General features: G+C 38.8%; 1 protein-coding gene across 7 annotated transcripts in view; it reads right to left on the bottom strand.

The window, feature by feature from the left end:
* The window catches only part of SLC38A9 (solute carrier family 38 member 9), a 171,293-nt gene extending 153,942 nt beyond the window's left edge, over window positions 1–17,351 (bottom strand). For 2 of the 7 annotated variants that reach the window (XM_069096502.1, XM_069096501.1), the window contains exons 1-2: window positions 11,130–11,303; window positions 9,379–9,532 (exon numbers count right to left, since the gene is read on the bottom strand). In XM_069096502.1, the coding sequence (XP_068952603.1) occupies window positions 9,379–9,532; window positions 11,130–11,286 (311 nt within the window). In that variant the 5' untranslated portion in view covers window positions 11,287–11,303. Of the gene's footprint in view, window positions 1–9,378; window positions 9,533–11,129; window positions 11,308–16,455; window positions 16,499–17,093 lie in introns of those variants that run through there. The other 5 variants (XM_069096500.1, XM_069096503.1, XM_069096498.1 and 2 more) reach the window with 5 other exon arrangements.
* Window positions 17,352–26,097: the final 8,746 nt, after the last annotated feature.

The raw sequence follows: 26,097 nt of genomic DNA, 5'->3' as shown, positions 1-26,097 counted from the left end.
TACTGCCATCTTGGGACATTACTGGTTCTTTCGTTTATCTTAGATATTGTCCTACAACACCCAAGTTACTATGCTGTTTCCTCAAGTCTCAGGTTTCAGGTTATTTCTTTGGTTCTTCTCTTCTGAACTTTTTAAAGTTCATTTATTCTCCTAAATTAAAGAATTTCTTTCCTGGTATGAGAAAATGAAGAAAGAAAAGCAACTGCTAATACCACCTGTTTGTATTTCAACAGGGTTGTGGGAAGAGTTCCTTTAATGAAATTCCCTTAGATTCTCAGCAAACATTTTCAAACATGGACAAAGGGATCTATCTAATTTTCATTCACTAGATGCAAATTCCACTTGAAAAATTTCATGAAATCTAAACTTGCAATAAAAGAGTTGTGCTTCTGGTTTCTAAAATTCAGAAAGTATAATTTAAAAATCATTGTACTATGGGATAGATGTCACTTAAGGTTACAAAGTAATCTGTTAAGGTGAAAGCAAAGATATCTAAGTATCAATTTTGAAACAAATCACAAATGACATCATGCCGAAATTGAAATTCTTCAAATTAAGAGTACCTACATAAAAAAATTTTCATTCGTAACCCCAATTCCATACAGTTGAATAATCACCCACTTATTTCTATTTTAGAAGACAATTCCTACTCCTACGGATGACAAACATGCCATGCAAGAGACTCAGGAATGTAGCCTAATGCCCAAGAGAATGGGGCATTCCAAAAGGCTCCCCTGTTTCAAGGACTTAATGAATATGCCAATAGTAACTAAAGGAAACTGTTTCAACTTAATTAGGGGTAATAAATCAAGGAGAATAATGTAATATTCTTACATTGTTTGACTAAACTATAAGTCAAGGAAAGGTTTCAGTCTATAAAATTGGTGTCATCTGTTATTCTCCTCTTTCACAATCTACTAAAAAGATTTCTGAAAAATAAACAAAATTTTCTCTCTAGTAACTTAACTACCTTCCATTAAAGAACAACACCAACTTGATGAATTTAGCTAGGGTTACTTTCCTGTTAAATTGGAAAGGCAGTCAAAGAAAGGGTGATGAATTAAGTAAATATAAATTAAGACAAGTCAGATATTTTTTTATACATTTGATTTTCCAAATAAGCACCCAAAACAAAATTTCTTGACTTTATTCAATTATCTGGAACAAACAAAAAATTCTAACCTTCTTAAAATATATGGAAATATCATATTGTATTTCAACATTGAAAAAGAAAGTGTATCTAACCTTTCCTGCAGATGAACTCATGTAGCAAGGTAAACTACATTTACAAATTTTCAGTGTGACACAAAATTGGGAATACAAAAAGTTTGTTTCTGGCTAAAAACACTCTCACCAAGTGATAACAAATATACTGCATTGTTGTTCCAGAATAAAGGTTCTTAACCTTTTGTGTGTGTCATGGTCCCCTTCAGCAATCTGGTAAAGTCTATGGATCTCTTTTTAGAATAATGTTTTTAAAAGCAAAAAATAAAACACATAAGACTACAATGGAAACCAATTATGTTGAAATATAGTTATCAAAATTTCAAAAAAAAAAAAGCCCACAGATCCCATCTCCTGTTCTAGACACTCATCACAAAATTCATCTACAGTGGTAAATGCCAAAAATGCTGAGAACATAAGGAAATGGATAATTGATCAAAGTCCATGCTGGGTTCAAAGAATATAACTTAGCAAATCAAACAGAGTATGGCCACAGAGATTCCCAAAGGCCAGAGTCCAGACTGAAAGCAGCCTGGTAAGAGCCTGGCTCTTCCTTCTAAAACACAGGAGGGTTTTGAAAAATGTCTATTACTGAATGAAGAGAATAAAAGTTAGTTCCCCTGTCTTCCCACAGAAGCACAAATGATTTAAATATAAGAAAACTCAAGATTTAGGACCATTTCTACATGGTCTCTACTTCTTCCAATTAGGACACTTCCTCAAATTAACTAATTTGATAGAAATTTGGAAGAAAGGATACTTCATCATCCCCATTTCCTAATTTTGCTGATTCAAGTTAAATCAAGTATGGTATCAATTTATTTTATTAAGTTTATGTTTTACAGCTATACAAATCTTTATTTTATTTTAGAAGCTAGAACAAATCCTGCTCTTCTGGGCAAAGAAATGAGGAGGGAGAAGAAGACAGAAACAGTAACAAAATTTAAATTTGGTCCAACATCTCACACCATATATCCCAATAATCTTGAAATGGAAATAGGTCTAATTGGGTAAAAAGTCACAATACAAACAAATGAGAGGATGATGGAAGGATAGTTATGGGTAAGGAAATAGGGTTTTTTTTGGCTTTTTGGAGGGGGAAAGGCAGAACAATTGGGGTTAAGTGACTTGCCCTAGGTCACATGGCTAGTAAGTGTTAAGTATCTGCGGCCAAATTTGAATTCAGGTCCTCCTGACTTCAGGGCTGGTGCTCTATTCACTGCGCCACCTACCCCTCCCAAGGAAATAATTCTTGAGGGCCAGGAAGAATCACAGGAGATAAAATGGGCAATTTTGATTACATAAAATTTAAAGGATTTTAAAAAACAAAATCAGTACAGTGAGAATTAAAAGGAAAGGAAATGGCAAACCATTTCATATCTTTACCAAGAAAGCCCCAAATGCGGCCATGAAGAGTCAGACACGACTAAAACAACTGAGCAAGAACAACACATAGCACGCAATCAAAATCCTGATAACTGTTGTCTACAGACCCTTGAAGGTCACTCTCCTTTCTCCCTCAACGAGTTCCATATGTAGCTTAGAATTTTCTCTCCCCTCCAACTCCTGCTCTTATACCAGGGAACTTCAACATCAATACTGATTCTCCCTCAAATATCCTAACCACTTAGCTCCTCAATTTACTCACCTTCCATGAGCTATTCCTGCATCCCACCTCAGCCATATTAAAAAATGGTCATACCCTCATCTTGCCATTATCCACAAATGTACCACCTCATGTACAAGAATTCTGAAATCTTTCCTTAATCTCTTTAAGGTAGAAGCTTAGCAGAGGTAGCAGGGGTCCAAATTTTCACAGAACTTACTGATTTGAGGAGGTATAAGTTCCAGGTACATAGTTAAATCAGTTCATAGCTCCACCAGTAGTCAGTCATGTATCTGTCCTCCCACAGCCTTTGAAACAATTGTCATTTCCCCTTTTGGGGCATATTTCATCATCTGAATGGCATAGGGTGGATATAATTATAATTTAATGTAATTTATAATATATAAATATATTATCATATATAAATAATGTAGAATATATAAATATAATTTAATACAATATAATTTCCTTCTCTAGTTCATTTTGCAGCTGAGGAAACTGAGGCAAACAAGGTTAACTGATTTGCCTAGGGTCACATGGCTAGAAAGTATCTGAGACCAAATTTGAACTCAAGAAGATGAGTCTTCCTGATTCCAGGCCTGACACTCTCTATCCACTGAGCCACCTAGCTGCCCTATAGAGAATTAAAGTAAAGAACCTATCCTGCTGAAGCAAAAGCCCAGCTAAGAGAAGATAACATAAATTTGTCTTAGACCTAGTCAGCACACTTGTATGTATTCTATCAGCTCTATTCAGCAGCAGATGTGTAGGAACGAGGAGGCAGGTGGTGAGATAATATTGGGTTGGTTGTTGGCAAAGCACGAACAAGACAAGGGAGGAGGAATTCTAGGGTAGAGGAGAGTTGGGTTGAAACAGGTCACTAAATGGTAGAGATTGGGAAGGAATAACTGCATGGCAAGAGCAGGGGTGATGGTCTAGGAAATCTGAGGAGTGGAATGACTAGAGGTCAGGGAGAGGCTAAGACACAGGAAAATATGGAATCAGCCTGGCAGGGACGCCAGTTTACATGCTCCCTTCTTGTCCCACTTCTGGTCACTAAGACTATATAAGCTCCTAAAACTGTCAGCACTGCATCAACTAATAAGGAATATCTGAGGGATGATTAAAATTGCAATATAGTAAGCAGAGTTGTTTGGGCATAGGTGAAATAGGTGGGATTCTCTAGATATGAGAGGTAAAAGAGAAGTCCCCCTACCTAAAAAAAGAACCAAAGGATCGCAGAATTGGAGTCGTAAGGGACCTCTGGGACCATTTAGTCCCATTCCCTTATTTTACAGATAAAGACACTGAGGTCCAAGAAGATTAAGTCACCTGTTCAAGGTTTGGCAGCTCCTAACAGTGAGAACGGAAGCGGGTCTTCTGACTCCAGACCAGTGCTCCGTCCACTACACTGTGCTGGCTCCTCAGAAGACCCTTCGGCCTCCCAGTGCACTTAACATTCACCACTATAGACTCAAACCTTTGTAGGAAGTCACAGAACCATGATGACTGAGAACACTACAAATGAATCTCAACTGAGCATGCCCTTTCACTCCTCCTTAACTGATTCTCAATCCCAATCACAACAGCTGTTTGAAACTTTTTCTTTTCTCCTTCATTCCACAGCACCCTCTAACCTCCTTCTCAGCTGAGGACCTCAACTTACACTCTGGGTTAAAAGGTTTATATTATAGTCTTTTTGTTATCATGTAGAAAGATAGCATATAAAACTGTTGACACCTTAATGGTAATTAGTTGACAGTAAAGTTTAATTTTTAGGGAAAGAAAGAGAGCAGGGCTCACAACCTGGGAAGGATGGGTCTGATAAAGTGCCACAGTGGACATTCAATAGGCAGCATGAAGACACTGAGAATTCAGGGAGAGAGGGATACCTAAAAAGAGAATGAAAGACCCCAAACTTAAACTTTACCTACAGTTTTACCCATTCCTTAACAGCAGGTTTAATAAAGGTGATACCAGAATAACAGAAAAATAAAGTGCAACTTCAGCTTTTTCTTTGGTTACTTGAATGTCTTTATGCTCTATCACGAACACTGTCACAATTAGAAGGGGCTTTGGAAACCATCCAAATTCCTGATTTATAGATGAAAAGTAGGACTAAAGAGGTAAAATGACTTACCTAAACTCACATACCCAGTGACTGGCAGAGCCCCCTAACAAAAGAACTAAGGCTCTTTTTACTAGGCCTAGTTGGATCTCAGGTCCCCTGGAAGCTGAAGAGGCCCAACAGACCACTTTCTCAGTCTGATGACTAAGAAGACACAAAATGGGTTTCAGTGAAACAGACTAGATAATAGGGCAAATAAGAAAAAGAAACCACTGAAAACAACAGTCCAGTGTCTGATAAATCCAGTAATACAAATCACTGAGGAAAGATTCACTTTTTGACACGAACTGCAGGGAAAAATGGGAAGAAGTTTGGCAGAAATTAGATTTAGACCAAAATCTTAAAACTTAATTAATGACAAGGTCAAACTGGACATGTGAATGGAATCTAAAAGATTGCATCATAAAAATATTAGAAAATGTGACCAAATATCTTTCACAACTGTGGTTATGAGAATTCTGACATAAATAATCCAAAGAAAAAAGATCATTTTGACTTGACAAAACTAAAAATATTTTGCAGAAATAAAATGATCAAAGAGAAATGGTAGAATAGGAAAACTATATGCATAAAATATTACCAAGAAAAGTCTGATATTGAAAATATACAGGAAACTGATTCAAATATTTAACATCAAGAGACATTTCCCAATAAATAAGTGATCAAAGGGTATGAACAATGTTCAAAATATACAGCAAACTGTAAATGACCATATGAAAACATGCTCCAAACTACTTACAGTAAAAAGAAATGCACAGTGTCTGGCATATAGCAAGTCCTTATTAAATGCTTATAAATTGAATGAATGAAATGCAAAGAAAAAAAAGCAGGGTCACAGGCATCTTTTTTTTAAATGGAACGAAAAAAACAGATGGAAGATCAGAAAGGATGGCTTTGAAAACTACAGACTGATCTTTTTAAGTGTTTTTTAAAAAATGCTGTATATAATAGAGACTGGAGTATCATTACTTTTTTTATCCTACTATGTATATGTAAACATTCATTCTATTTAATGTTTCATAATTTCAGAATAAAAATTAATTAAAAAAGAAAGACATGCAAAGTAAAAACAACCCTGAGATTTCATCTCACACCATGCCAACTGGCAAAAATGACAAAAAAAAAGAGTAATGTTGTTGGGGCAATGGAAAAATCAGCACACTGACTCACAACTGGTAGAATTGTGAAGTGGCCCAATCATACCAATTTGGAATTATGCAAGAAGAATGACTTAATTGTCTATGTGCCCTTTAGCCCATCAAATAATCTCATTACTGGGAATATATTTAAAGGTCAAATATAATAAAATATCTATAACAGCAATTTTTGTGGTAGCAAAGTTGGCATTTATCAGTTAAGGAATGCCTACAAAAACTGCCATATGAGTGTAATGGAAAATTATCATGAACTGAAAATAACAAATATGAAGAATTCAGAGAAATCTGGGAAGATGCATATGAACTGAGAAGAAAGAAATAAGCAGAACTGAGAAGAACAGATGATGACTAGCATAATGTAAATGAAAATACCACTAAACTAAGCTTAATTGAGTAACCTAAATATCAATGAAGGACACAGAACAGATAATGAAACCTCTGTCATCCCTAAATAATAATGACAATAGATGGTTAGTAGCTAACACAAGCTTTAAGGTTTGCAAAGAACTTTACAAATATTATCAAGTGTCACTCTGACAACAACCTTGGGAGATATAATTATCTCCATTTACAGGTGAGGAAAATGAGAATGAGTGAAGATAAGTGACTTGCCCAGGATCACACAACCAGTAAGTGTCTGACGCCAGATTTACAACTCAGGTCTTCCCAACTTCAGGTTCAGTGTTCTATCCACTTCATGTAGCTGCCTAAAAACAAAGAAGTGGGGGCTACTGGATAGAATACTGAACACATTATCAGAAATGGTCACTGTATCTGATGTTTTTGCTTAGTTCAGAGTTTCTTGACCTTTTTGGGATCATGGACCCTTTTAACAGTCTGGGGAAGCCTATGGAATAATGTTTTAAAATGCATAAAACATAAAGAAAATCAATTACATTGAAACAATTACCAAATAGTTTTTTAAAAACAGTTCATAGACTCCAGGTTCTTAATGCCTGGTTTAGTTATTTTTCTTTGTCACAAGGGAGGATGCAATTTTTTAAAAATGGTTCTAACACAAAGACAAAAGAGATCAATAAAACATAATAAATAAATGAGGAAGTTATAGGTCACATGGAAGGAAATTATGGGGAGCAGAAAAAGGCTTGGTCTGGGAGGGAGAAGACAAGGATCCTTGTGTTAGCTTTGCAAGTGACTTCACACATGATCTTTGGGCAAGCCTTTTCCCTTTCTAGGACTCATCATCTTTAAATGTAAAGGAAGACATTAGACTGTATGATTTCTAATATCCCTTTCAGTTCTTAGATTCTAAGATCCCTTGCATGAATGGTCTAACCCAGAGTGGCCTCATGGTCTCAAAGTTGGAGGTGATCATAGAAGTCACCTAGTCCTACCCTCTGCCCAATAAAGGAACCCCTTCTTCAAGTCCTCCAAACTAGAGTAAGTCCTATTTTCTATATTCATATTTTGTATTTACTTTTTTGCATACATGTCAATTTCATCCAATAAAATATAAGCTTCTTGAACACAGGAACTATTTTGTCTATGCCTGGAACATAGTCGGTATTTAATATATGTCTGCTGAATGAATGACTGCTCCTATAAGTTTAATAAACTAAAACCCCCATCCTGCTAAAGGTGAATCAGAGAAACAGAAGAGGATAAACTAAAAGAGAGTAAAAATAACCAGGCGCCTCAGTTTACATCAAAACTGATATCATGGTCTCAGGCTCCCCTGTGTGGTAAAGCTAGAAAACTTCATGCTAAGTTAGGTCTTAAGAGGGTGAACAACAGCTTCTTGGTTTTCTGGCATTTAAACATCTGGCTTTTTTTTTTTTTACTTTAACTTTTACTTTAATCTTTCTTTGTCGTTTAAATCAAGCCAGTGCTAAGATTTAGGGCACAAAGGTAAGCAAAGCTTCCATTCATCATCTCTCATTTTGATTTATTCAACTCTAACTGAGGCCATACAACTTCTATTTAAGCTATAAATGACAAAGACCACTAGATTTGGGGAGGCTTGGGTTTGAATTGTGGCTCTAACACTTACTCTCTGTGTGGCATTTGATAAGTCCCTTAACTTCTCTCTAGGCGTCAGTTTCCTCATCAGCAAAATGAAGAAGTCGGCCTAGATTATCTGCAAGGTACATCACAGCTCAAATCTGTGATCCTCATAGATTCACATTCTTCTGATCAGAAGATCATTTATAATTTCAGAACTAACAAATATCAATATTGCTAGTTTCTATACAAGAGTTGTAATTTCATTGGTATAGAAAGCTTCAATGAAGAACTTCCTTTATCAGCACGCTTTCTCCAACTTACCTTGTTAGAAGGCTGCCTGGAGCATTAAGAGCCTAGGGATTTTCCCAAAGCCAGTATGCAGGCAGAAGCAGGACTAGAACCCAGGTCTATCTGAATCTGAGGACTAGCTCCCCATCTACTGTGCCACACTGCCCCTCTCACATAATTACTATTCTTAAAATGAGGAGTGAGAAATCAAGGTCACTACTCCATCATGATGAGGCACTGAAGTAAAGCTTCAGACTACAAATCAATTTCTAATGAAAAAAAAAATAGTGTTTTCAGCAAACACTCAATCCACAAATTAAAGAGGGACTGATCGTCTTATCACATGACACACTATATTTTTGCTGTGGAAGAACAGAAAATTAGATCAAAGGTAAGTACATTTAGTATATAACATAATAAATTAACTGGCCATTTTTATCTTAGTCAGTAGTTATTAAGATAAAATTATTCCTATGTGGAACATTTTTTTCTTGAAACACTGAAAAATCAATTAACTTACAGTATTTTTTAAAAAGTTTTAAGACTTTAGTGACAGTGAATGAATTAATCCCAGACAATGAACATATATGACTTGTCATATAAAATGAACTATTTTTTTCCTTTTTGGAAGGGGGAAGGCAGGGCAATTGGGGTTCAGTGACTTGCCCAAGGTCACAGGGCTAGTAAGTGTTAAGTGTCTGAGGTTGGATTTGAACTCAGGTCTCCTGACTCCAGGGCCAGTGCTCTATTCCCTGTGCCACCTAGTTGCCCCCTAAAAGTAAACTTTTATAACAAGTTCGATAAAAATCATTAAATATAAAGGTAAATTTGCCATCTGAAAATAAAATCCCAAGAAATAAGATGAGAAACTGGCTACTTGATTATCAAATCAAAATTTGTTTGCAATTTAACTTTTTTAAAAGACTAAAGATTCTAATCATAGTATTTGCGTACTTGTACATAAAATACAAGGGTCAGGGACTGTGCTTCCCAACAAATAAAACACTCACCTTTTTGACCTCACGTCTGCGGCTTCAAACTGAATGTTCAGAACTTGAGGATCTACTTCATCATTCACCTCAGAAATGAGGAGAGGTCTAGAATCATCATCCATATTTGAAAGGTGAAATTTTCTAAAATCTCTGAGGTCTGAAGAATTTTGACCTTTACAAATAAAAAGACAAGTAATTTTAATTCTCTACATAAAAGACACGATTTTGCTATTTATAAGGTTATATATATTTTCAGTGTGTAAAACTGAAAAAGGGAATTGGTCCTAACACCTTAAGGAGAATTCCTCGTTTAGGAGGCTAGCAACAAACATATCTCAGCTGAAAGAAAGAGGTCAAGTTAGCAGAACACAAGACAGTCGGCTACAATAGAGAAAAATTCTGTGTTGGAATTACCATAAACCAAGTTGGCCCAGAGAGAGATCCCTCATTATTAAAGAAGCAGATAGAAGTGCTAAGGTATAAATAATCACATCACCTACTAAACATTTACCTATATCAAACTGAAAGATACTTGAGAGGCCAAAAAGCACAACTTCCTGAATGTCCCATGGCAGTCATATTATAGTAACTTACAAAAAATAATAAAATTATACCTAGCCTAACTAAAAAACCCTGGATATTATTTATGTATAAAAACATAAATGTACATGTAAATATATAAACAAATACACAGAGAGCATATAGGGACAGACACAGAATATATACATTCCTAGAAACTACAGTCCATAACCTGTGCACAGTATCTACAGTGAGATGGGGAACTCTGGGCCTTCGGTTTCATTTCACCTATCTCATAAGTAAAGTATAAGAAATCTTTAGGAGCTTTATCTTACAAAACCACAAGATGGTGCTGTGCCCCCATTTAAGTGCCTTTTTAAAAAAATTCATTTTTGTGACTTTGAGTGTTTTTCTTTGCATGGTCAGAAGTGAGGAAGGAAATAGAAAATAGATCTCTAGTTTCTATTATCTATCAGATTTGCTCATGACACAAAAATAAGCCCATCAATTGATTTGTCTGATTTGATGTAACGAGGGAGTTATGGGATAGATATCATAAGGTTATATTTTTTCAGTCTTCGTATTTTGATTCATTAATTTTTTTTTTCAAAGCAATTGGGGTTAAGTAACTTCAAGGTTAAACAGCCAGTTATTTCTGGGTGTGGTGCTAAGTATCAGAGCCCGGATTCAATCCTAGGTCATCTGGGGCCCGGTGCTCTTACTTGCTGTGCTACCTGGCCGCCCCTTGATCCATTAATTTTTTTTTTAAGCAATCGGGTTAAGTAACTTGCTCAAGGTTACACGGCCAGTTATTTCTGGGTGTGGTGCTGAGTATCTGAACCTGGATTTGATCCCCAGGTCATCCTGACACTGGAGCCAGTGCTCTTATTCGCTGAGCCACCTGGCCGCCCCCATTAATTTTTAAACACTGAATTGGTATTTAGGTCAAACCAGGAATTTTAGTCCTGACTAGGAAATTGCCGATTTGATTAACCTCTGTAAGAAAAGCTCTTTGGATGGAATGAATAAAACCATGGAGTTTAAAATAGCAACCAATAGAAAACAAAGTGATCTTAAGGAAGCCATGCCTAGAATGAGACTTGAAAAAGGATTTAAAATATTTGGTGGGAAGGATAAAACTTATGTGTAGGTTTTAATTTCCTAAAAATCTAGAAAGTATCCATTAAATCTCAAAAATTACTATAATACAGAGATTTTTAAAAGTCTCTTTGAGTAAGATAGTCAAAAACCTTGGTGGCATGTCTCTGTCTTCCACATGACAAACACACTCCAACTTTTTGCGCTCCTGGTAACGTTCAGCTTGTAGAAATAAAAAAACTGGCAGGGCAAAGGGAAATGGGAAAGAATGAGAGCTGTCTTGTGTAGAAGGGATAAGACTCTCTCCATTTGGTCCCAGAAGGCAAACCTAGGGACAAAAGAATGGGGAAAAAGGAAAAATGAAATTTTGTGTAAGGAAAAATTTATTAACACTTACAAAAGTAGAATGGACTGCCCGTTTACTAGAGGCCCTGGAACTGACCTTAGATTGATCACATGGGTGGGAGACTGGAGAAGGGCCGCCTATTCAGTTGGATGAGGGGGCCTGAGAGTTCCCTCCCAACTATGAGAATCTGTGATTCCATGACCTCAGTCATTAATGCCAAAAAGGTACTAACACAGATGGTGAAAAGAATTAAAAACTCAAAGAAAGCTACGTAGATTAGACTCAAGGATAATTGATCAAGAAATACCTATAAAGATCAGGGAAAAATGTTTCTTTATACAATGTTGCTTACAATAATCAGCAACATCAGGATGTTCACAGTCAACAGAAAAGCAAAAGATATTAGTCATTCATTTTGTAAGAGAAAGAACAGTGAAAGTTTGAGGGGTCAACAAGTCAATAATTGAACAAAATGGAAATGATGCCAAATCCTTCTCCATTCTGGTATTCAGTGGTTCTTCACTCAATGACGCTACAGAGTTGCAAATATGATATAAATACAAACTTCACTGTTAACTGTGATTTTAAAATAACATTACTACCTGCCACATGGTCCATAGTAATTATGGTAGGCATGCTCAAGAAACTACACTTAATGATGTTATCAAACAGAGGTGTCGGTAACAACTCCCATTCTTTGACACAATCACAGTATTTTGGAATTTAATGGGTCCTCAGAGGCCATTAAGTTCAGCCCATGTCCAAATAAGAGTCCTTTCAAAAGCATACTCCACAAGGAATAATCTAGCCAAGCAATAAGTGCAGCCCAATTCCACTTTTCAATGTATCTAATTGCTTATATTTTTATTTTATTTTTTTAAAAGCAATCGGGGTTAAGTAACTTGCTCAAGGTTACACAGCCAGTTATTTCTGGGTGTGGTGCCAAGTATCTGAACCCGGATTTGATCGGCAGGTCATCCCGACACTGGAGCCGGTGCTCTTACTCACTGTGCTACCTGGCCGCCCCCGCTGATATTTTTATACTGAGACTAAATGTCATTCTGCGATTTTTGACCACTGATCCTAGTTCTGTCAAGCAGAAATATACAAAATCAATAACTAGGCACTTATCAAGCACCTGTATGCCAGGCTTCATGCTAGGCAATGGTATACAAAGGCACACTTCCCCCTTTTAGGGCCTTACATTCTACTGAGGGGACAATGTACACATATAGAATATACAAAATGTAAAAAAAAATTTACATGGTAATGGGGGAGGCATTAGCAATTGGGAGAGAAGGAAAGTCTTCATGTAGAAGGTGGCATCTGAGTTGATTTTTTAAGAAAAGCAGCGATGCTAAGAGGCAGAGGTGAGAAGGTGCATTTTAGGCATGGAGGGCAGCTGGTGAAGGGACATAAGAGCACCATCATGTGTAAGGAGCAGAAAGATGGCCAATTTGGCTGGGTCAGAGTACTTGAAAGACACTGATATCTAATAAGGGTAAAAAAGTGAAGCTAATAGAACCAGAAGGGATGTAAGAGGCCAGTGAAATGAGTCTCCTTATTTTACAAACAAGGAAACTAAGGCTGAGATGGGTTAAGTGTCTTGCCAGCTAGTGACTATTTAAGGCAAGATTTGAACTCAAGTTTTCCTAATGCCAAGTGAAGCACTGTGAGAGTGCTTTAAATGCCAAATAGAATAATTTATATTGATCCTATACATAATAGGGAGCCACAGGAATTCAATGAGTAAGAAAGTGACATGGTTAAACCTGCACTTTTTAGAAAAATTAGCAGGGAGACCAATGATCCAGGGAATAGATGAAAAAGGCTTAAAACTAGGGTCATACATATGCTTGTGGTGATAAGAGTAAGAAATGTGGAAAACAAGTTAATCTCTCTTCTACATGTTATCGTTGAGTCATTTTCAGGTGTGTCTCACTCTTTGTGACCTCATTTGGGGTTTTCTTGGCACAGATACTGGAGTGGTTTGCCATTTCCTTCTCCATCACATTTCACAGATGAGGAAACTGAGGCCAAGAGGGTTAAGTGACTTGCCCAGGGTCACTATCTGAGGCCAGATTTGATCAGGAATATGAGTCTTCCTGACTCCAAGCATGGGATTCTATCCACTGCCCCATGACAGTCCTTCAAATACCTGACAATAGCTATCCTAACTTCTTTAATTTTCCTTTCCTCTACACTCAATTGCTTCAGCCAATATTAATATGGCCAGAACTCAAGCCCTTCACCATGCTAACTGTCCCACTCCAAAATGTGGTGTCTACTACTGCACACAATACCACAAACCAGGGCAGAGCACAGTAGAACCAATGCTTCCTTAGTCTTGGACACTAAGCCTCTCTTAGGGAAGCTTAAGATCACATTAGTTTTTTGGCTACAAAACCACATGCTAATTCTTTTTTTTGGAGGGCAATTGGGGTTAAGTGACTTGCCCAAGGTCACAAGACTAGGTAAGTATTAAGTGTCTGAGGTCGGATTTGAACTTGGGTCCTCCTGACTCCAGGACCGGTGCTCTGTTCACTGGCCCACCTAGCCACCCCTTCACATGCTAACTCTTACTGAATTTGCACACCACTAATCCTTTTCAGATGAAGGGCAGCCTTGTCATGTCTCCCTTGTGCTGTACTTGCAGGAAACTTGAACCAGTGTATAAGACTTCACAATTATCTTTATTCAACTTCATCTTTTCAGATCTAGGTGACTATTCTAGCCTATAAACAGTTTTTGGGACAACAACTTTTTAATACGACTTGTTAGCTATCACTCCTAGTTTTGTGTCTCCTAACAAACCTGATACAATGGCTATTTATCCTGATACAAAGTCTATTTATATCTTTCTCTGCCCCCAACAGAATGTAAGCTTCTTGAGAGTAGGAACTCCTGTCCTATCCCTAGCATCTGGCACAAAGGAGGTATTAATGTTTAACTGTTTCGTCCAAGTCACTGATGACAATAGTAAAGAGCACAGAACCAAGAATATATCCCTGGGGCACTCTATTAGCCCTCCTCCTAAGCCAAGAGTTTTTAAGCTAGTGGAGCACAGATCCCCTCAGAGGATCCAGAGATAGATTTCAGGGGATCCTTTAACTTCAATATGGGGGAAATTATACCTTTATTTTCACTGATCTCTAAATTAAATTTAGTATTTCCTTTAATTATGAATGTGGGCAACAAACAGCATTCTGAAAAAGGGTCCATAATCTTCACCAGTCTTCCAGAGGTCCATGACACACAAAAAAAGGTTAAGAACTCCTTTTCCAGGTTAACATAGCACCATTAATGAATTTTCAATCCAACCAATTAATGTTACAATTCACCTATTACTGCCTAGTCCACATTTTCCTGTCTTATCTATAAGCCCAGGAGAAACTCGGTCATATGCTTTGCTGGAATCTAAGTAAATTTGCTATACCTGATTTAACAAACTAATTAAGGACCCTGTCCAAAAAAAAAAAAAGTAAGTAAGGCTAGTCTGATAGGACTTTTCTTGATGAAATCAACCTGACTTTTTGCGATTATCCACTTCTTGAATAATACCTTCCGGAATTCTTGCCAGTAAGTCCAGTTCACTAGCTTATTATGAATTGTATTTTCCATTCTCTTCCCTTTTGTGAAAATGGGGAGAGTTGCTGTGATCTTTCCTCCAGTCTTTGAGAGATTCCCAAGAGTGATTTCAGAGATTCTTCAGCAGTCACACCTACCAGTTTTTACAGTACCCTGAGAAGTAGTTTTCAAACTGAACTCCTGAAGGGCAGTTAAATACTCTCTTTTTAGATTCCTCATCTTGGATAGCAACTTATTACTCCAAATAGCCATTTTTGTTCTGTTCTTTCTAGTCCTGCGATCATTCTCCTTGGTAGATAAAACAAAAACACTTAGTAAGAGTGCCGGCCCCGACGTTGGGAGACCTGGGATTGATTCTGGCCTCAGATACTTGGCACCCACACAATATAACTGGCCATGTAAACTTGAGCAAGTTACTTAACTCCAATTACTTAAAAAAAAAAAAAAGATAAAACAAAAACAAAAGTTGAACAGTTTTGCCTTTTTTCTGTTGTGCATTATCAAGTTCCATCTGCCCTGAGTGGCAGTGCTAGCCATCATCTGATTTTCTCTATATAGCTAAAAGCAAAATAAACCTTTGATTTCTTTAGCTTTCCCCATCAACTCTGAACTTTAGTGTTTCTGACACTTCTTACAGGAAGACTACACCACACTTCAGTGTTTAATCATCCTTGACTGCCCTTCTTCCCATCTTCTGGGTATGACTTTTTAAAATCAAAGCTTCTACCTATTTATCTTTATGTTGTTATCTAATCTACAATTCACATATATATTTAACTTCCTATTATGAGCTGGTAATGTTTTTTGTAAAATATCATTCTGCAAAATAATACATAGCATATTTTAAGGTCCCAATGAATGGGACCACCAACTTTTCTAAAGCATTCAAGATCTGTAGTATTAAAAGCACTGAGATGGAATCTAACGATACTTTGTTTTCAAATAACCAATTTATTTCTAGAGGAAGACGAGATCCACTGCAGATTAAATTCTCCAAACAGTATGATAAAGTGGAAAAAGTAACAGGATTTGAATCTGAGATTAGATATTCAGCTCTGCCACTGAAAAACCTTGCCTCTAACCTCCTTAGCTCCAGTTTCCTCATCTGCAAAATGATGGGGTAAAACTAAATTACTTCAAAGGTTCCCTTCTAGTTCTAAATCCTAGAATCTGGGAATAAGATGAAAAATGTTTTTCTCATGCCAAGAAACCCTAGGCAGCATCTTAGCTTGCTACCAACCATGTTATATTAATGTTATGGTTTCGGGAGGCCAGGTGGCACAGTGAGTAAGAGCACTGGCCCCAGAGTCGGGATAACCTGGGATCAATTCCGGGCTCAGATACTTAGCACCAACTCAGAAATAATTGGCTGTGTAACCTTGAGCAAGCTACTTAACCCCAATTGCTTTAAAAAAAAAAAAAAAGTGTTATGGTTACAAGGCAAATCTTGGCTTGCTAAATTGGGAAAAAAAAAAAAAAGCAATGCCGCTGGACTTATCTATCTTCAATAAAGACATGAAGAAGTAAGTTTCTTCACTAATTACCTGTTGGCCTGCATGTAAAAAATCCTTTTTCGGACTGGGGATGCTGTAACAAGAAAGAGGAGGCACATTAGATTTCACCATCACCATATCAGTTTCCCCACAGTAATAGATACAAAGTTGATACCCTTTTTAAATTGCCCTGCCTCTCTCTAACTTACGGATCAGACGTCACACCCTTGATTTACAACTTTATAAATTCTCTCAGACTCTGAACTGCGTTACCGCAGGTACTACTGCTCACACTCCTTTCGCGGGAATCCCTCATTACAAGCTGGCTCGGGTCGGCGGCCCTCCTACAGGACACTATGCTGGAGGGGGGTCTGCAATGTCTCCCCCCGACCCATGCTGTCTCGCGTCAGGTCCCACAGCTCGCCTTGGGCTGGGGTCCTCTGACAGGCAGCCCCGTGCCCGTCCCCAAACCAAACTCTCCAGCCCCCTGCCCTCGCGCCAATCCCCGGGGCTTATCCTGGCCAAGATCACCACCCCTTTACCCTCCCCCCGCCCTTATATTTTCAATCCTCCTCTCTCCAGTCCCGACACAAGCAACAAGGAAACCTTTTATTTTGTTTTTCAAATTTAGCCACCCCTTTCCCCTCAGCCCCCCGCCCCAGAAGTCGGGGGATCCCAAAGCGCTTTACCGACGTTATCAGCCCTCTTGAGCCCCCGGGTAGCGCTCGGGGATGGAGGCTGGATGCTGTATTTGTCTGAGGATAGACTGAAGCGAGGTGGGGGGAGGGAGGATCCGGGTCTACCTGACAGGGCGCGGGATGGGTGGGCAGGGAGCCAAGGCGAGGACAGGACGGCGCTGCCAAGCAGCCCCTATAACCGCACTCAAAAAAAGCAGCAGTCCCCCGGCTTTCCCTAAACAGGAAGTGGCAACTTGGGCGGGCCGCGAGGGCCGACGGGGATTGGAGTTCTCGCCTCTGGTAGTCCTCGAACCTCTCGACTCATGTGGACTACAGTCCCCACGAGGCTCCGCGGCAAATCTGGGCTCTCTTTGGAGAGCTAGTATCAGACTTGCTCCAGACGTGGGTGGCTCATCCGCCACGGCCCCTTTCTTTTCTAACCCCACTGCCCGGGGACAGTGAAGGGGCTCTGTAGTCACGTGCAGTAAGGGCTAGTGGGACGCCCTGGGACCCCGGGCCGGACCCTTCTGCTGTAGTGGCCGGGCTGCGGTCACGTGTCTCTCCCCCTCCCCGCTCCCCACCCAAACCCTCAGGGCAGCGTCAGGAGCTGGTTTGCTGATTCAGGGCTTGGCAGGCTTCTTCTCAAGCTTTCGAGATAATTTGTCAGATATGTACAAATGTGACCTCTTTTCTGGGATCAAGCTCTTTTTGAAGATTAAGCTCTGCTTGAAGACTTCCAATGAAGGGGAACCCTCTCCCTCTAGAGGCAGCCCATTCCCCTTATACAAACACGACAGTAATGCAGCTTATCTTTTAACAAAACACCTGACCCCCACAAATATGTGGCAAGAGTCCTGAGAGTGTACTTAGAAGACATGGGTTTATATTCGAGAGCTGCTTGTTAAGTGACTTGAAAAACTTTATTAACCTTTCTGGGCCTCAATTTACTCATCCATAAAATGTGCGATTAGAACTAGATTGAACATTCTTAACTTTTGTGTCATGAACCCCATTGGTATGCTGGTGAAGCCTATAGACCTCCTCTCAGAATAATTTTTTAAGCACAAAATACATAGGATTACAAAGAATACCAAATATATTTATTTTTCACTTTTTCCTCCCCCCCCCCTTGTTTTCAGTTCCAAATTCTCTCCCTAACCTCTTTCCTTTCCCCATCTTTTGAGAAGGCAATAAAAATAAAACCCACTGCAAATCCATAATGATGCAACACTAATTCCTGCTTTAGCCATGTTCCCAAAAAAGCAGGAAAAAGAAAGAACATAATATGTTTCAATCTGTACTGAGTCTATCAGTATTACCTGTATCTGGAGGTGAAAAGCATGTTTCCTTATGAGACCTTTGGAATTGTGTTGGTCATAATATAAATTGTTTTCTTGGTTCTCATTACTCTACCTGGAATCAATTCATATACTCTTCCATACAGGAGGAAACCAATTATATTGAAATGCGTTTAATAAAAAATTTAAAAACCAAGTTCTCTCCTCTCCCCATTAACAACCCCTGAAGATGATTTCTAGCTGTAGTTGAAAAGATTACTAGTCTATAAAGACTCACTACCACTTTCATTACTCGTGTATGGCAAGTCCAAAGTTTTTCCAATAACCCCATCCTTATGGCCACCTCCACCCTCCATTCTTGGGAGATGACCTTCCATACTATATTAACTGAGAAGACGCCAAGTAGGATGAGAATTCTTTCAACTTCCTTCTCCTTAAGATCTTTGTTTCTGTCTTTGTATCCTGTCTCTAACTCAGAAGTGTCCCTTTTTATTAAAGCTAAACCCAACAAGCTGTACTCTTGAATCTCATCCTCTTTTCTTTATAAGCCAACTTCCCTCTACCTTTCTTTTTACACTTTACCCTCTCTCCTCATCCTTCCTTTCTCATCCAAGTGATACTGGCCTTGTTGCTGTTCTAACAAAACACTACATCTCCCTACTCAGGACATCTTCACTGGCTGTTCCCCATTTGTGGAAGGCTCTCCGTCCTCATCTCCATCTCCATGGCTTCTTTCAACTCCCTGCTAAAATCCTACCTGCTACAATGAAGCCTTTCCTGTCTTCCGTAATTCCATCTATTTATCCTATTTATAGCTTGTTCATACATACCTATTTGCACATTGTTGTCCCCCTTCCCATTAGATTGAACTTTTTGGGAGCAGAGATTGTCTTTTTCTGTTTTTGTGTCCCCAGTGACTAGCACAATGCTTGGCACATATTAAACACTTAAAAAATGTTTATTGACTGACATGAGAGCGTGTCTAACATAGCACTGCCTTTGGCAGTTATCTCTCTGAATTTGGCAGTTAAATCAAATGTTTGCTGGCGAAAGTTTTTTTCTGGGTTCTTTTGGTCTCCATGTTGTAGCAATTAACTTACATTGGTTTAACTTCTTTAGGAAATTATTGTAGTCAGAATCAATTTCCCATTTTTTACTTTACTTTTACTTTATGAGTCAATGACTCATTTAATTCAGGGTCAAATCTTCTTAACAGAGTACTGTATCATTTTCTTTCAAGTCAGTGACAGTGCTGAGACAGCTAATTCAAGGATAACTCCCATGTCCATAATTTCTTTTCCTCTTTGTTAAAATGTACTTTTCTCAAATATTTCTCATCACCCTCACCTTTCCCCACCTTTGCATTGGTATATAAAATATCAAAATGTCTATTGATCTGATTTAGAGGGTCTTATCAATTTCTTCATAGAATTTTTCTGGCACTCAAACACTTTTATTAAGCAGCCCAGTGACTTATTCATCCTTCCATCTGGCTTCTACTTCTAGTACTCAAATTTTACTTTCAAGGGTCTTACTAGGGTCCCCTGTTATTGGTGTCTTCTTTTCTTCAGTATAGGACCTTCAGAGCTCTTGAAAGGCAGTCAAATATCAGCTATCTGAACCAGTTACAGCAACTGTTGCAGAGGGAGAAACAGACTAGCTAAGAGGAAAAGAGTCTTCCAAAGATAGAGAAATTACCAGAAAGAAAAGTGCCCACTTGGCATTGATTTGACTCTATTCTATGAGGAGGAAATGTAAAATGAACAACTGGGTTCCAAATGTCCCAATGAGGCTTGTGTGAGAGACTATAATCATCCTATGATTCTTTATTGCTAAGTGTTCCTTTTCTGTGTAGGATTAAAACTATGTTTCTATATTTGATTCATACATGTATGATTCATATTCTGAGGGTTGTTTTGTTTTGTTTTTACTGTCCCCACCCTATTCCATATTGAAAGGACCCCTTAGACTAGAACCGAAGATATAATTGTTCTGCAAGGGCCTGAGGTGGAGAGGTGGCGGGGGGGGATGTCAGTGAGTTGAAGCACTGGGGAACCCAGTTCCCCTATTAAGGAGACAGGTGTGGGGGAAACAGAAACCACAATGATGTCACTACATCTTGATTGACTTAACTATGTAGAAATTACCCCTCAACAATTTCTTGTTGTTCAGTGGTTTTTCAGTGATGTCTGACTCTTTGTGATCCCACCTGGGTTTTTCTTGGCAAAGATAATGGAGTAGTTTGTCATTTCTTTCTCCAGTTCATATTACAGAGGAGGAAACTGAGGCAAACAGCGTCAAGTGACTTGCCCAGAGTCATGCAGCTAAGTGTTTGAGGTCACATTTGAACTCAGGAAGATTAGTCTTCCTGACTATAGGCATTCTATTCACTAAACCACCTAGCTGCTGGTCCCAACAACTTAGTGGCCTAATATTAGAAAATCCCCAAACCCTTTGGCATGGATGTCATAAGAATGTTCTCATCCACTATTTTAACAACTATATACCATCCTTGGATAAAGGACCCTGAAGTCATGCCTAAAAGGACAATTTCTACAATTGTAAAAGTGTTTGATCTCTTCCCCTTTATCTTCTGACCTTGAATAGGAAATGATTTCTTACTCTGACAATAAATCTTGCTAGTTGCATTCTAAATATTTCCCCTTTCCTCCCTTGGGTGATTCCCCCTCTTTCTCTACCCCTCCTCTTGTGAAATGCTTTACTTATCTATACTGAGTTACTTCAGAGTGCTGCTGAATCACTGTGTACTCTAAGTGTACCTGAAACATTATAAAATCAAATCTGTACCCCAGGAATCTGAATTTGCTATTACAGGAGCAGATTCCTTATCATGTTCATAAAATTCTTTACTTTCAGTCTGACTTCCTATCTTTGACCCATAGTAATCAAACAACCACCATTGATGGGGATGCTTCTACTAAGAGGTTGAGAGAATTCTCAACACAGACAACCCTAGAGCAATGAACCCAGAGTAAACTGTGAGGGCAGATATAGAACAGGAATTGGAGAAAGCCTCTAGCCCCTGTGGCTTCAGACTAGCAGTGTCTGCTGGAGCAGTATGAAAGAAATTAAAAATAATCTCAGTGGCGAAAGGGACAGATGAAAATAGAGAAGCAATTTATGCCACCCCTCTCTTTCTGCTAGTCTAATACCTTAAATATAATAATGTCAGAATCGAAAAATTTCAGAGTTGAAAGGGAACAGCACATTGGACAATCCATACCACCCCTCCCTACCCAAATCTCTACTACAACATAAGTCAAGTTATCATCCAAGCTCTGCTTGAAGACTTTCAATGAAGGGGAACCCTCTCCCTCTAGAGGCAGCCTATTCCTCTTATACAAAGCTTTAATTGTTTTGTTTTGTTTTTCCCTGAAAAGTCTGAATTTGCCTCGGCAACTTCCAGTCCCTGCTGCTGGTTCTTCCCTCTTGGGAATGAATAATTGAAAAAACACTTCCTATGTGCAAAGCACTGAGCTAATTTCTAGAGATAATAGAAACGAAAGCATGACAGAATTCGCAGGAGCTTACATTAAAGCAGAGGATTAGACACATACGCCTCAGCTGCAAGTCCAGTGGAGAAGCCCCATGAGTGTCATGGTCAATGGCAAAGCAGAGGGTAAAGCGTCTTTGCTAATGCCATTTCTATGGATGATCATTTCTGTTTCTGATGTTGAACTATTTGATGGTGCCAAAGACTTTGGTGGACATAACTTTTCTTCCCGGTGTCCAGCAGTTGTGATTGCTGAGGAGGAAGGGGCTGTAGTACCTGCAGAAGCAGTTGCCGGGTCGCACACTCACAAGGGCTGCTTCCCAAGATCATGGCTGCAGTTGGTAGTGGTAGCAGTGGTGGTGGTATTCCAATAGGCCCCTTCTCTACAGGAATCATTTCTCTCAATGATGGCTAGAATTCTAAGAGGGCTGATAGCCTTAGGGGCACGGCTCTTGCCATGCTCTTGAGTTCAGGCTCCAAGGGGAGATGGTGGTCAAGATGGGGATTGGACTTGCCAGGCACATGCTACCCCTTGATTCTCCCTTGGAGGTCCCTCGATGGTTCAGCAAGGCTGGCTTTCCTGACTCCAGGTGACAGTTGGTTGGCAATTGGTGGGGACAGCTGACTCTTTCTCTACAATAATTGTTTCCTATGCTGCAGTGGTTGGGATGGAAACAAGACCTGAAACAGTCTAGGTAGGGATACTGTGACTCCCAGTCCTCCTGGGCTTACTTGTCTGACAGTGGCAGTTAGTATTGGTAGTAAGGAAGAAAGTGTGCTTCTTTTCCACAGTGACTGATCTCCTCAACGAACCCAGAAGACCTGGGCTCAAGTCTTGCTGACAGCATATTCTGGCTGTGTGACCCTGGGAAAAAACAGAACATGTTTAATCCCTCTTCCATATACTAGCCCTTCAAATACTTGATGGCAGACATCACTCTCTCCCAGTGCCCTCTTCAACAACCCCAGTTGCTTCAACCAATTCTCATGTGGCATGGCCTCAGGGCCCTTCACCATCCTGGCTGCCTTCATTTATTTACATGTGCTTTATCTTAGGAATGACTGAATGAAAAATTGTTTATTGAAAGTTCTCCCCGTGCCAAGTTACGGGACACAAGCCCTGTTGACCCTCATTGCAATGCATTAAGACCTCCAACTCTTCTAGTAAACTGTAGTCTTAACCATGATCTTGTACTTGTGAAGTAAATTGTTTGAATCCAAGTGTAAGACTTTATCTTTATCCTTATCATGCTTTGCATGAACTTTTTTTGGGGAGAGGCAGGATCAGGTGCCTTTAATTAGGTGAATGAAAACTAATGACTACAACCAAAATGCTAGTGAATAAGGATGTTCACCTTGCTGGAGAAGTTTATGTTCATTACCAAAGCTATTTATTTAGTAAATTCCATATTGCCCATAAAGTCAATATAATTGCTGCAGAAAAATAAACTATGTTTCTTGGTCTGAGCCTTTGGGAGCTTCTGTCAGTTCTAACAACTCCTCCTCATGTTAACATAGTTTTCATAATTGGGTCCTTGTGCTTGGTGGATTTTTGATTTATTGTTTTATCAAGTCTGCTTACACCTCAAATCTGCAGGATGATAGAATCTTCTAGGCACTGGCCATGAAAACTGTTGAAAGTTGAACCCCAAGAAATAAAGGGAAAATTTCGCTGAAGAGAGATATTTAATGAGGCCTATGACACATATAAGGGGCAGCTAGTTGGTACAGTGGGCTTGGAATCAGGAACACTAGTCTTCCTGAGCTCAAATCCACCTTCAGATACTTACTAGCTGTATGACCCTGGGCAAGTCACTTACCCTGTTTACTTCAGTTTCCTCATCTATGAAATGAAATGGAGAAGGAAATGGTAAACCACTCCAGTGTCTTTGCCAACAAAACCCCAGATTCGGTCATGAAGAGTTGTACTGAAATGACTGAACAACAGACACTTCTTAGATCCACTTTCTAAGCTCTTGACTTGAAAGACAAATCCCTTCTGCTCCTTCATAGTTTTGGGGCAGCTAGGTAGCACAGTGCATAGAGTGCTGGGTCTGGAGTCAGGAAGACTCATCTTCCTGAGTTCAAATCTGGCTTCAGACATTTACTAGCTATGTGACCTTAGTCAAGTCATTTAACTCTGCCTCATAAAATGAGTTATAGAAGAAAATGGCAAACCTTTCTAGTATCTTTGCCAAGAAAACATTAATGGGGTCACAAAGAGTCAGAGAGGACAGAGCAACAACATAAATGTGCTAACAGGAAAATTATTAGCTCACAGATGTAGTTTCTGTAGATATGAGCCCAATATAAAATAATAACTATCCAGCATATAGACTATATGAAAGAAGTTCATAATGTAGATGTATGTTCAATATCTGCCCCTCTTTCCTTCTTTTAGAAATATTAAGAAATAATGTAATTTCAGTGACTTGGTATAAAATCTTTGGTCTCATTTGAATGAAAGATTTAATAAGTTTTCCCTTGAATAGCTGAGGAATCAGTGTCTTAGTTTAAAGTCCTCTTTACATCATTCTTATCAAAGGCTTAGCTGGTTTTTAAGGGAAAAAGATAAATTAGCCCAGAAAGAACTCCTCTCTTAAATGGATCAAACTAAAAAACCAGGTGCCTTTTGATTAATTCAATTAATAAAAGTGTCTCTTGAACTAATCTTTGACCAGATTAAAAGGAAACTCCTTAAAGGGAGTAGTTAAAAGAGTGGTGGAATGGTTTCACAAAAATGATTCTCCAGAGTACACCAAAAGTCAAGTTATTCTGTGGAAGAAATCAAGCTGTTACCTGAACTTTGTAACCCTATCTTATTAAGGAATTTTGACTTTTGCTCTGGGAATATGATAAATTGTGAGTGGAAATATTTTGGTTAGAAAGATTTTGAAAGACAAAAGGATTTCAGTCCCTTTGGATTCTTCCTCTGCAAAAATACTCTTCTTTATCTATTCATTTATCTATCTATTTAATTTATATCTGGCAATTTGTTCCTAAAATATAAATACAGTGTGTTTCTTCTACATTAGTTTAATACACACCTACAAATGTATCAAAAACATATATGTGTGTATGTACATGTAACTTAATGAAAATGGAGTCATTAACAATCATCCTAAAAATATAAGATATGCAATTATTCTTAGAAAGAGAATGGCAATAGATTAACAAATGATATGTGACCTAGGCCCATTGTATTTTCCCTGGATATGAGCTTATTGGGCCTATCTCACAGCAGAGGTAAAGGAAATGAGAGAAAAAGAAAAAAAAACTGATGATTGCTCCTCTGACCTATCAGAAGTATTGCCTTTAATTAATCTCTGTCTTGGATATTGAGCAGCCACCAGGCTTTCTATTTTTCTATACTCCACCAGAGGAGAGAACCAGAACAGCAAAGAGAAAGAAAACAGAGACAAACAGAGAAAGAAGACAGAGACAGAGAGAGACAAAGAGAGAGGAGAGAGATGGGAGGGAAAGGCAGAGATTGAGACAGAGATTAAGAGCTCTACTCCCTTCACCAAGAGAGAATTTCAAGATCAAGAAAGAGAATATAAGAGCAGGGCCAACATAGCTATAATCCAATTGTGATAGAGAATTTTCTCTAGAGTGTTAATATCTGGTTTGTAGACTTCCTCTTCAAAACCATCACCATCTCCAAAACCATCTCAACTATCTCTGAAGGATTCTCTGAGGGATGAGCCTACCCATTTCCATTGCACCACTTTGCCCAGGTCTCCATCCCTATTATACTGTCCTTTACACTACTATGCTCTCCTCCTCTCTCCTCTCCTATCTTAATTTGTCCCAGGTGCAGCTTCAGCTATAACTACAATTGCACCAGTAATAGCTATTGAGGGCCAAGCCTCAGATCCTCTGTTTAACCTGAGGGAAAAGAAAGAACTGGGAGCAGAGACAAGAGGAAGCCACTGTCATAGCCAATAAGAAGGGGAGAAAGCCAGGTCAAGAAAAAAAGTTCAAGAGACCTGTGTCTTGAGTTCTACTCACTGGGCCTGATCAGGTAAGATCCTAGGTCTTCTGGAGTAGGTTTCTCAGCTCATCTCCTGTGTGAAGTCTTTTTTATTTCCTGTTTTCCAAGCTCTTTAGTGCTGAAGATCATTGAAGGTAATGTTGCTTTTCCAAAGTAAAAGGAAGTGCTTAACAAAATGCTTTTTTTTTTTCATTTATGCATTCAGTGAGG

The sequence above is a fragment of the Petaurus breviceps genome, unplaced genomic scaffold (genome assembly GCF_028583685.1).
Source record: "Petaurus breviceps papuanus isolate PSGF00001 unplaced genomic scaffold, PetGlider_PUasm1.0 229, whole genome shotgun sequence".
NCBI classification, from domain to species: Eukaryota; Metazoa; Chordata; class Mammalia; order Diprotodontia; family Petauridae; genus Petaurus; species Petaurus breviceps.
Note: the sequence above shows the minus strand (reverse complement) of the source record. Positions and strands in the feature narration are given on the sequence as shown.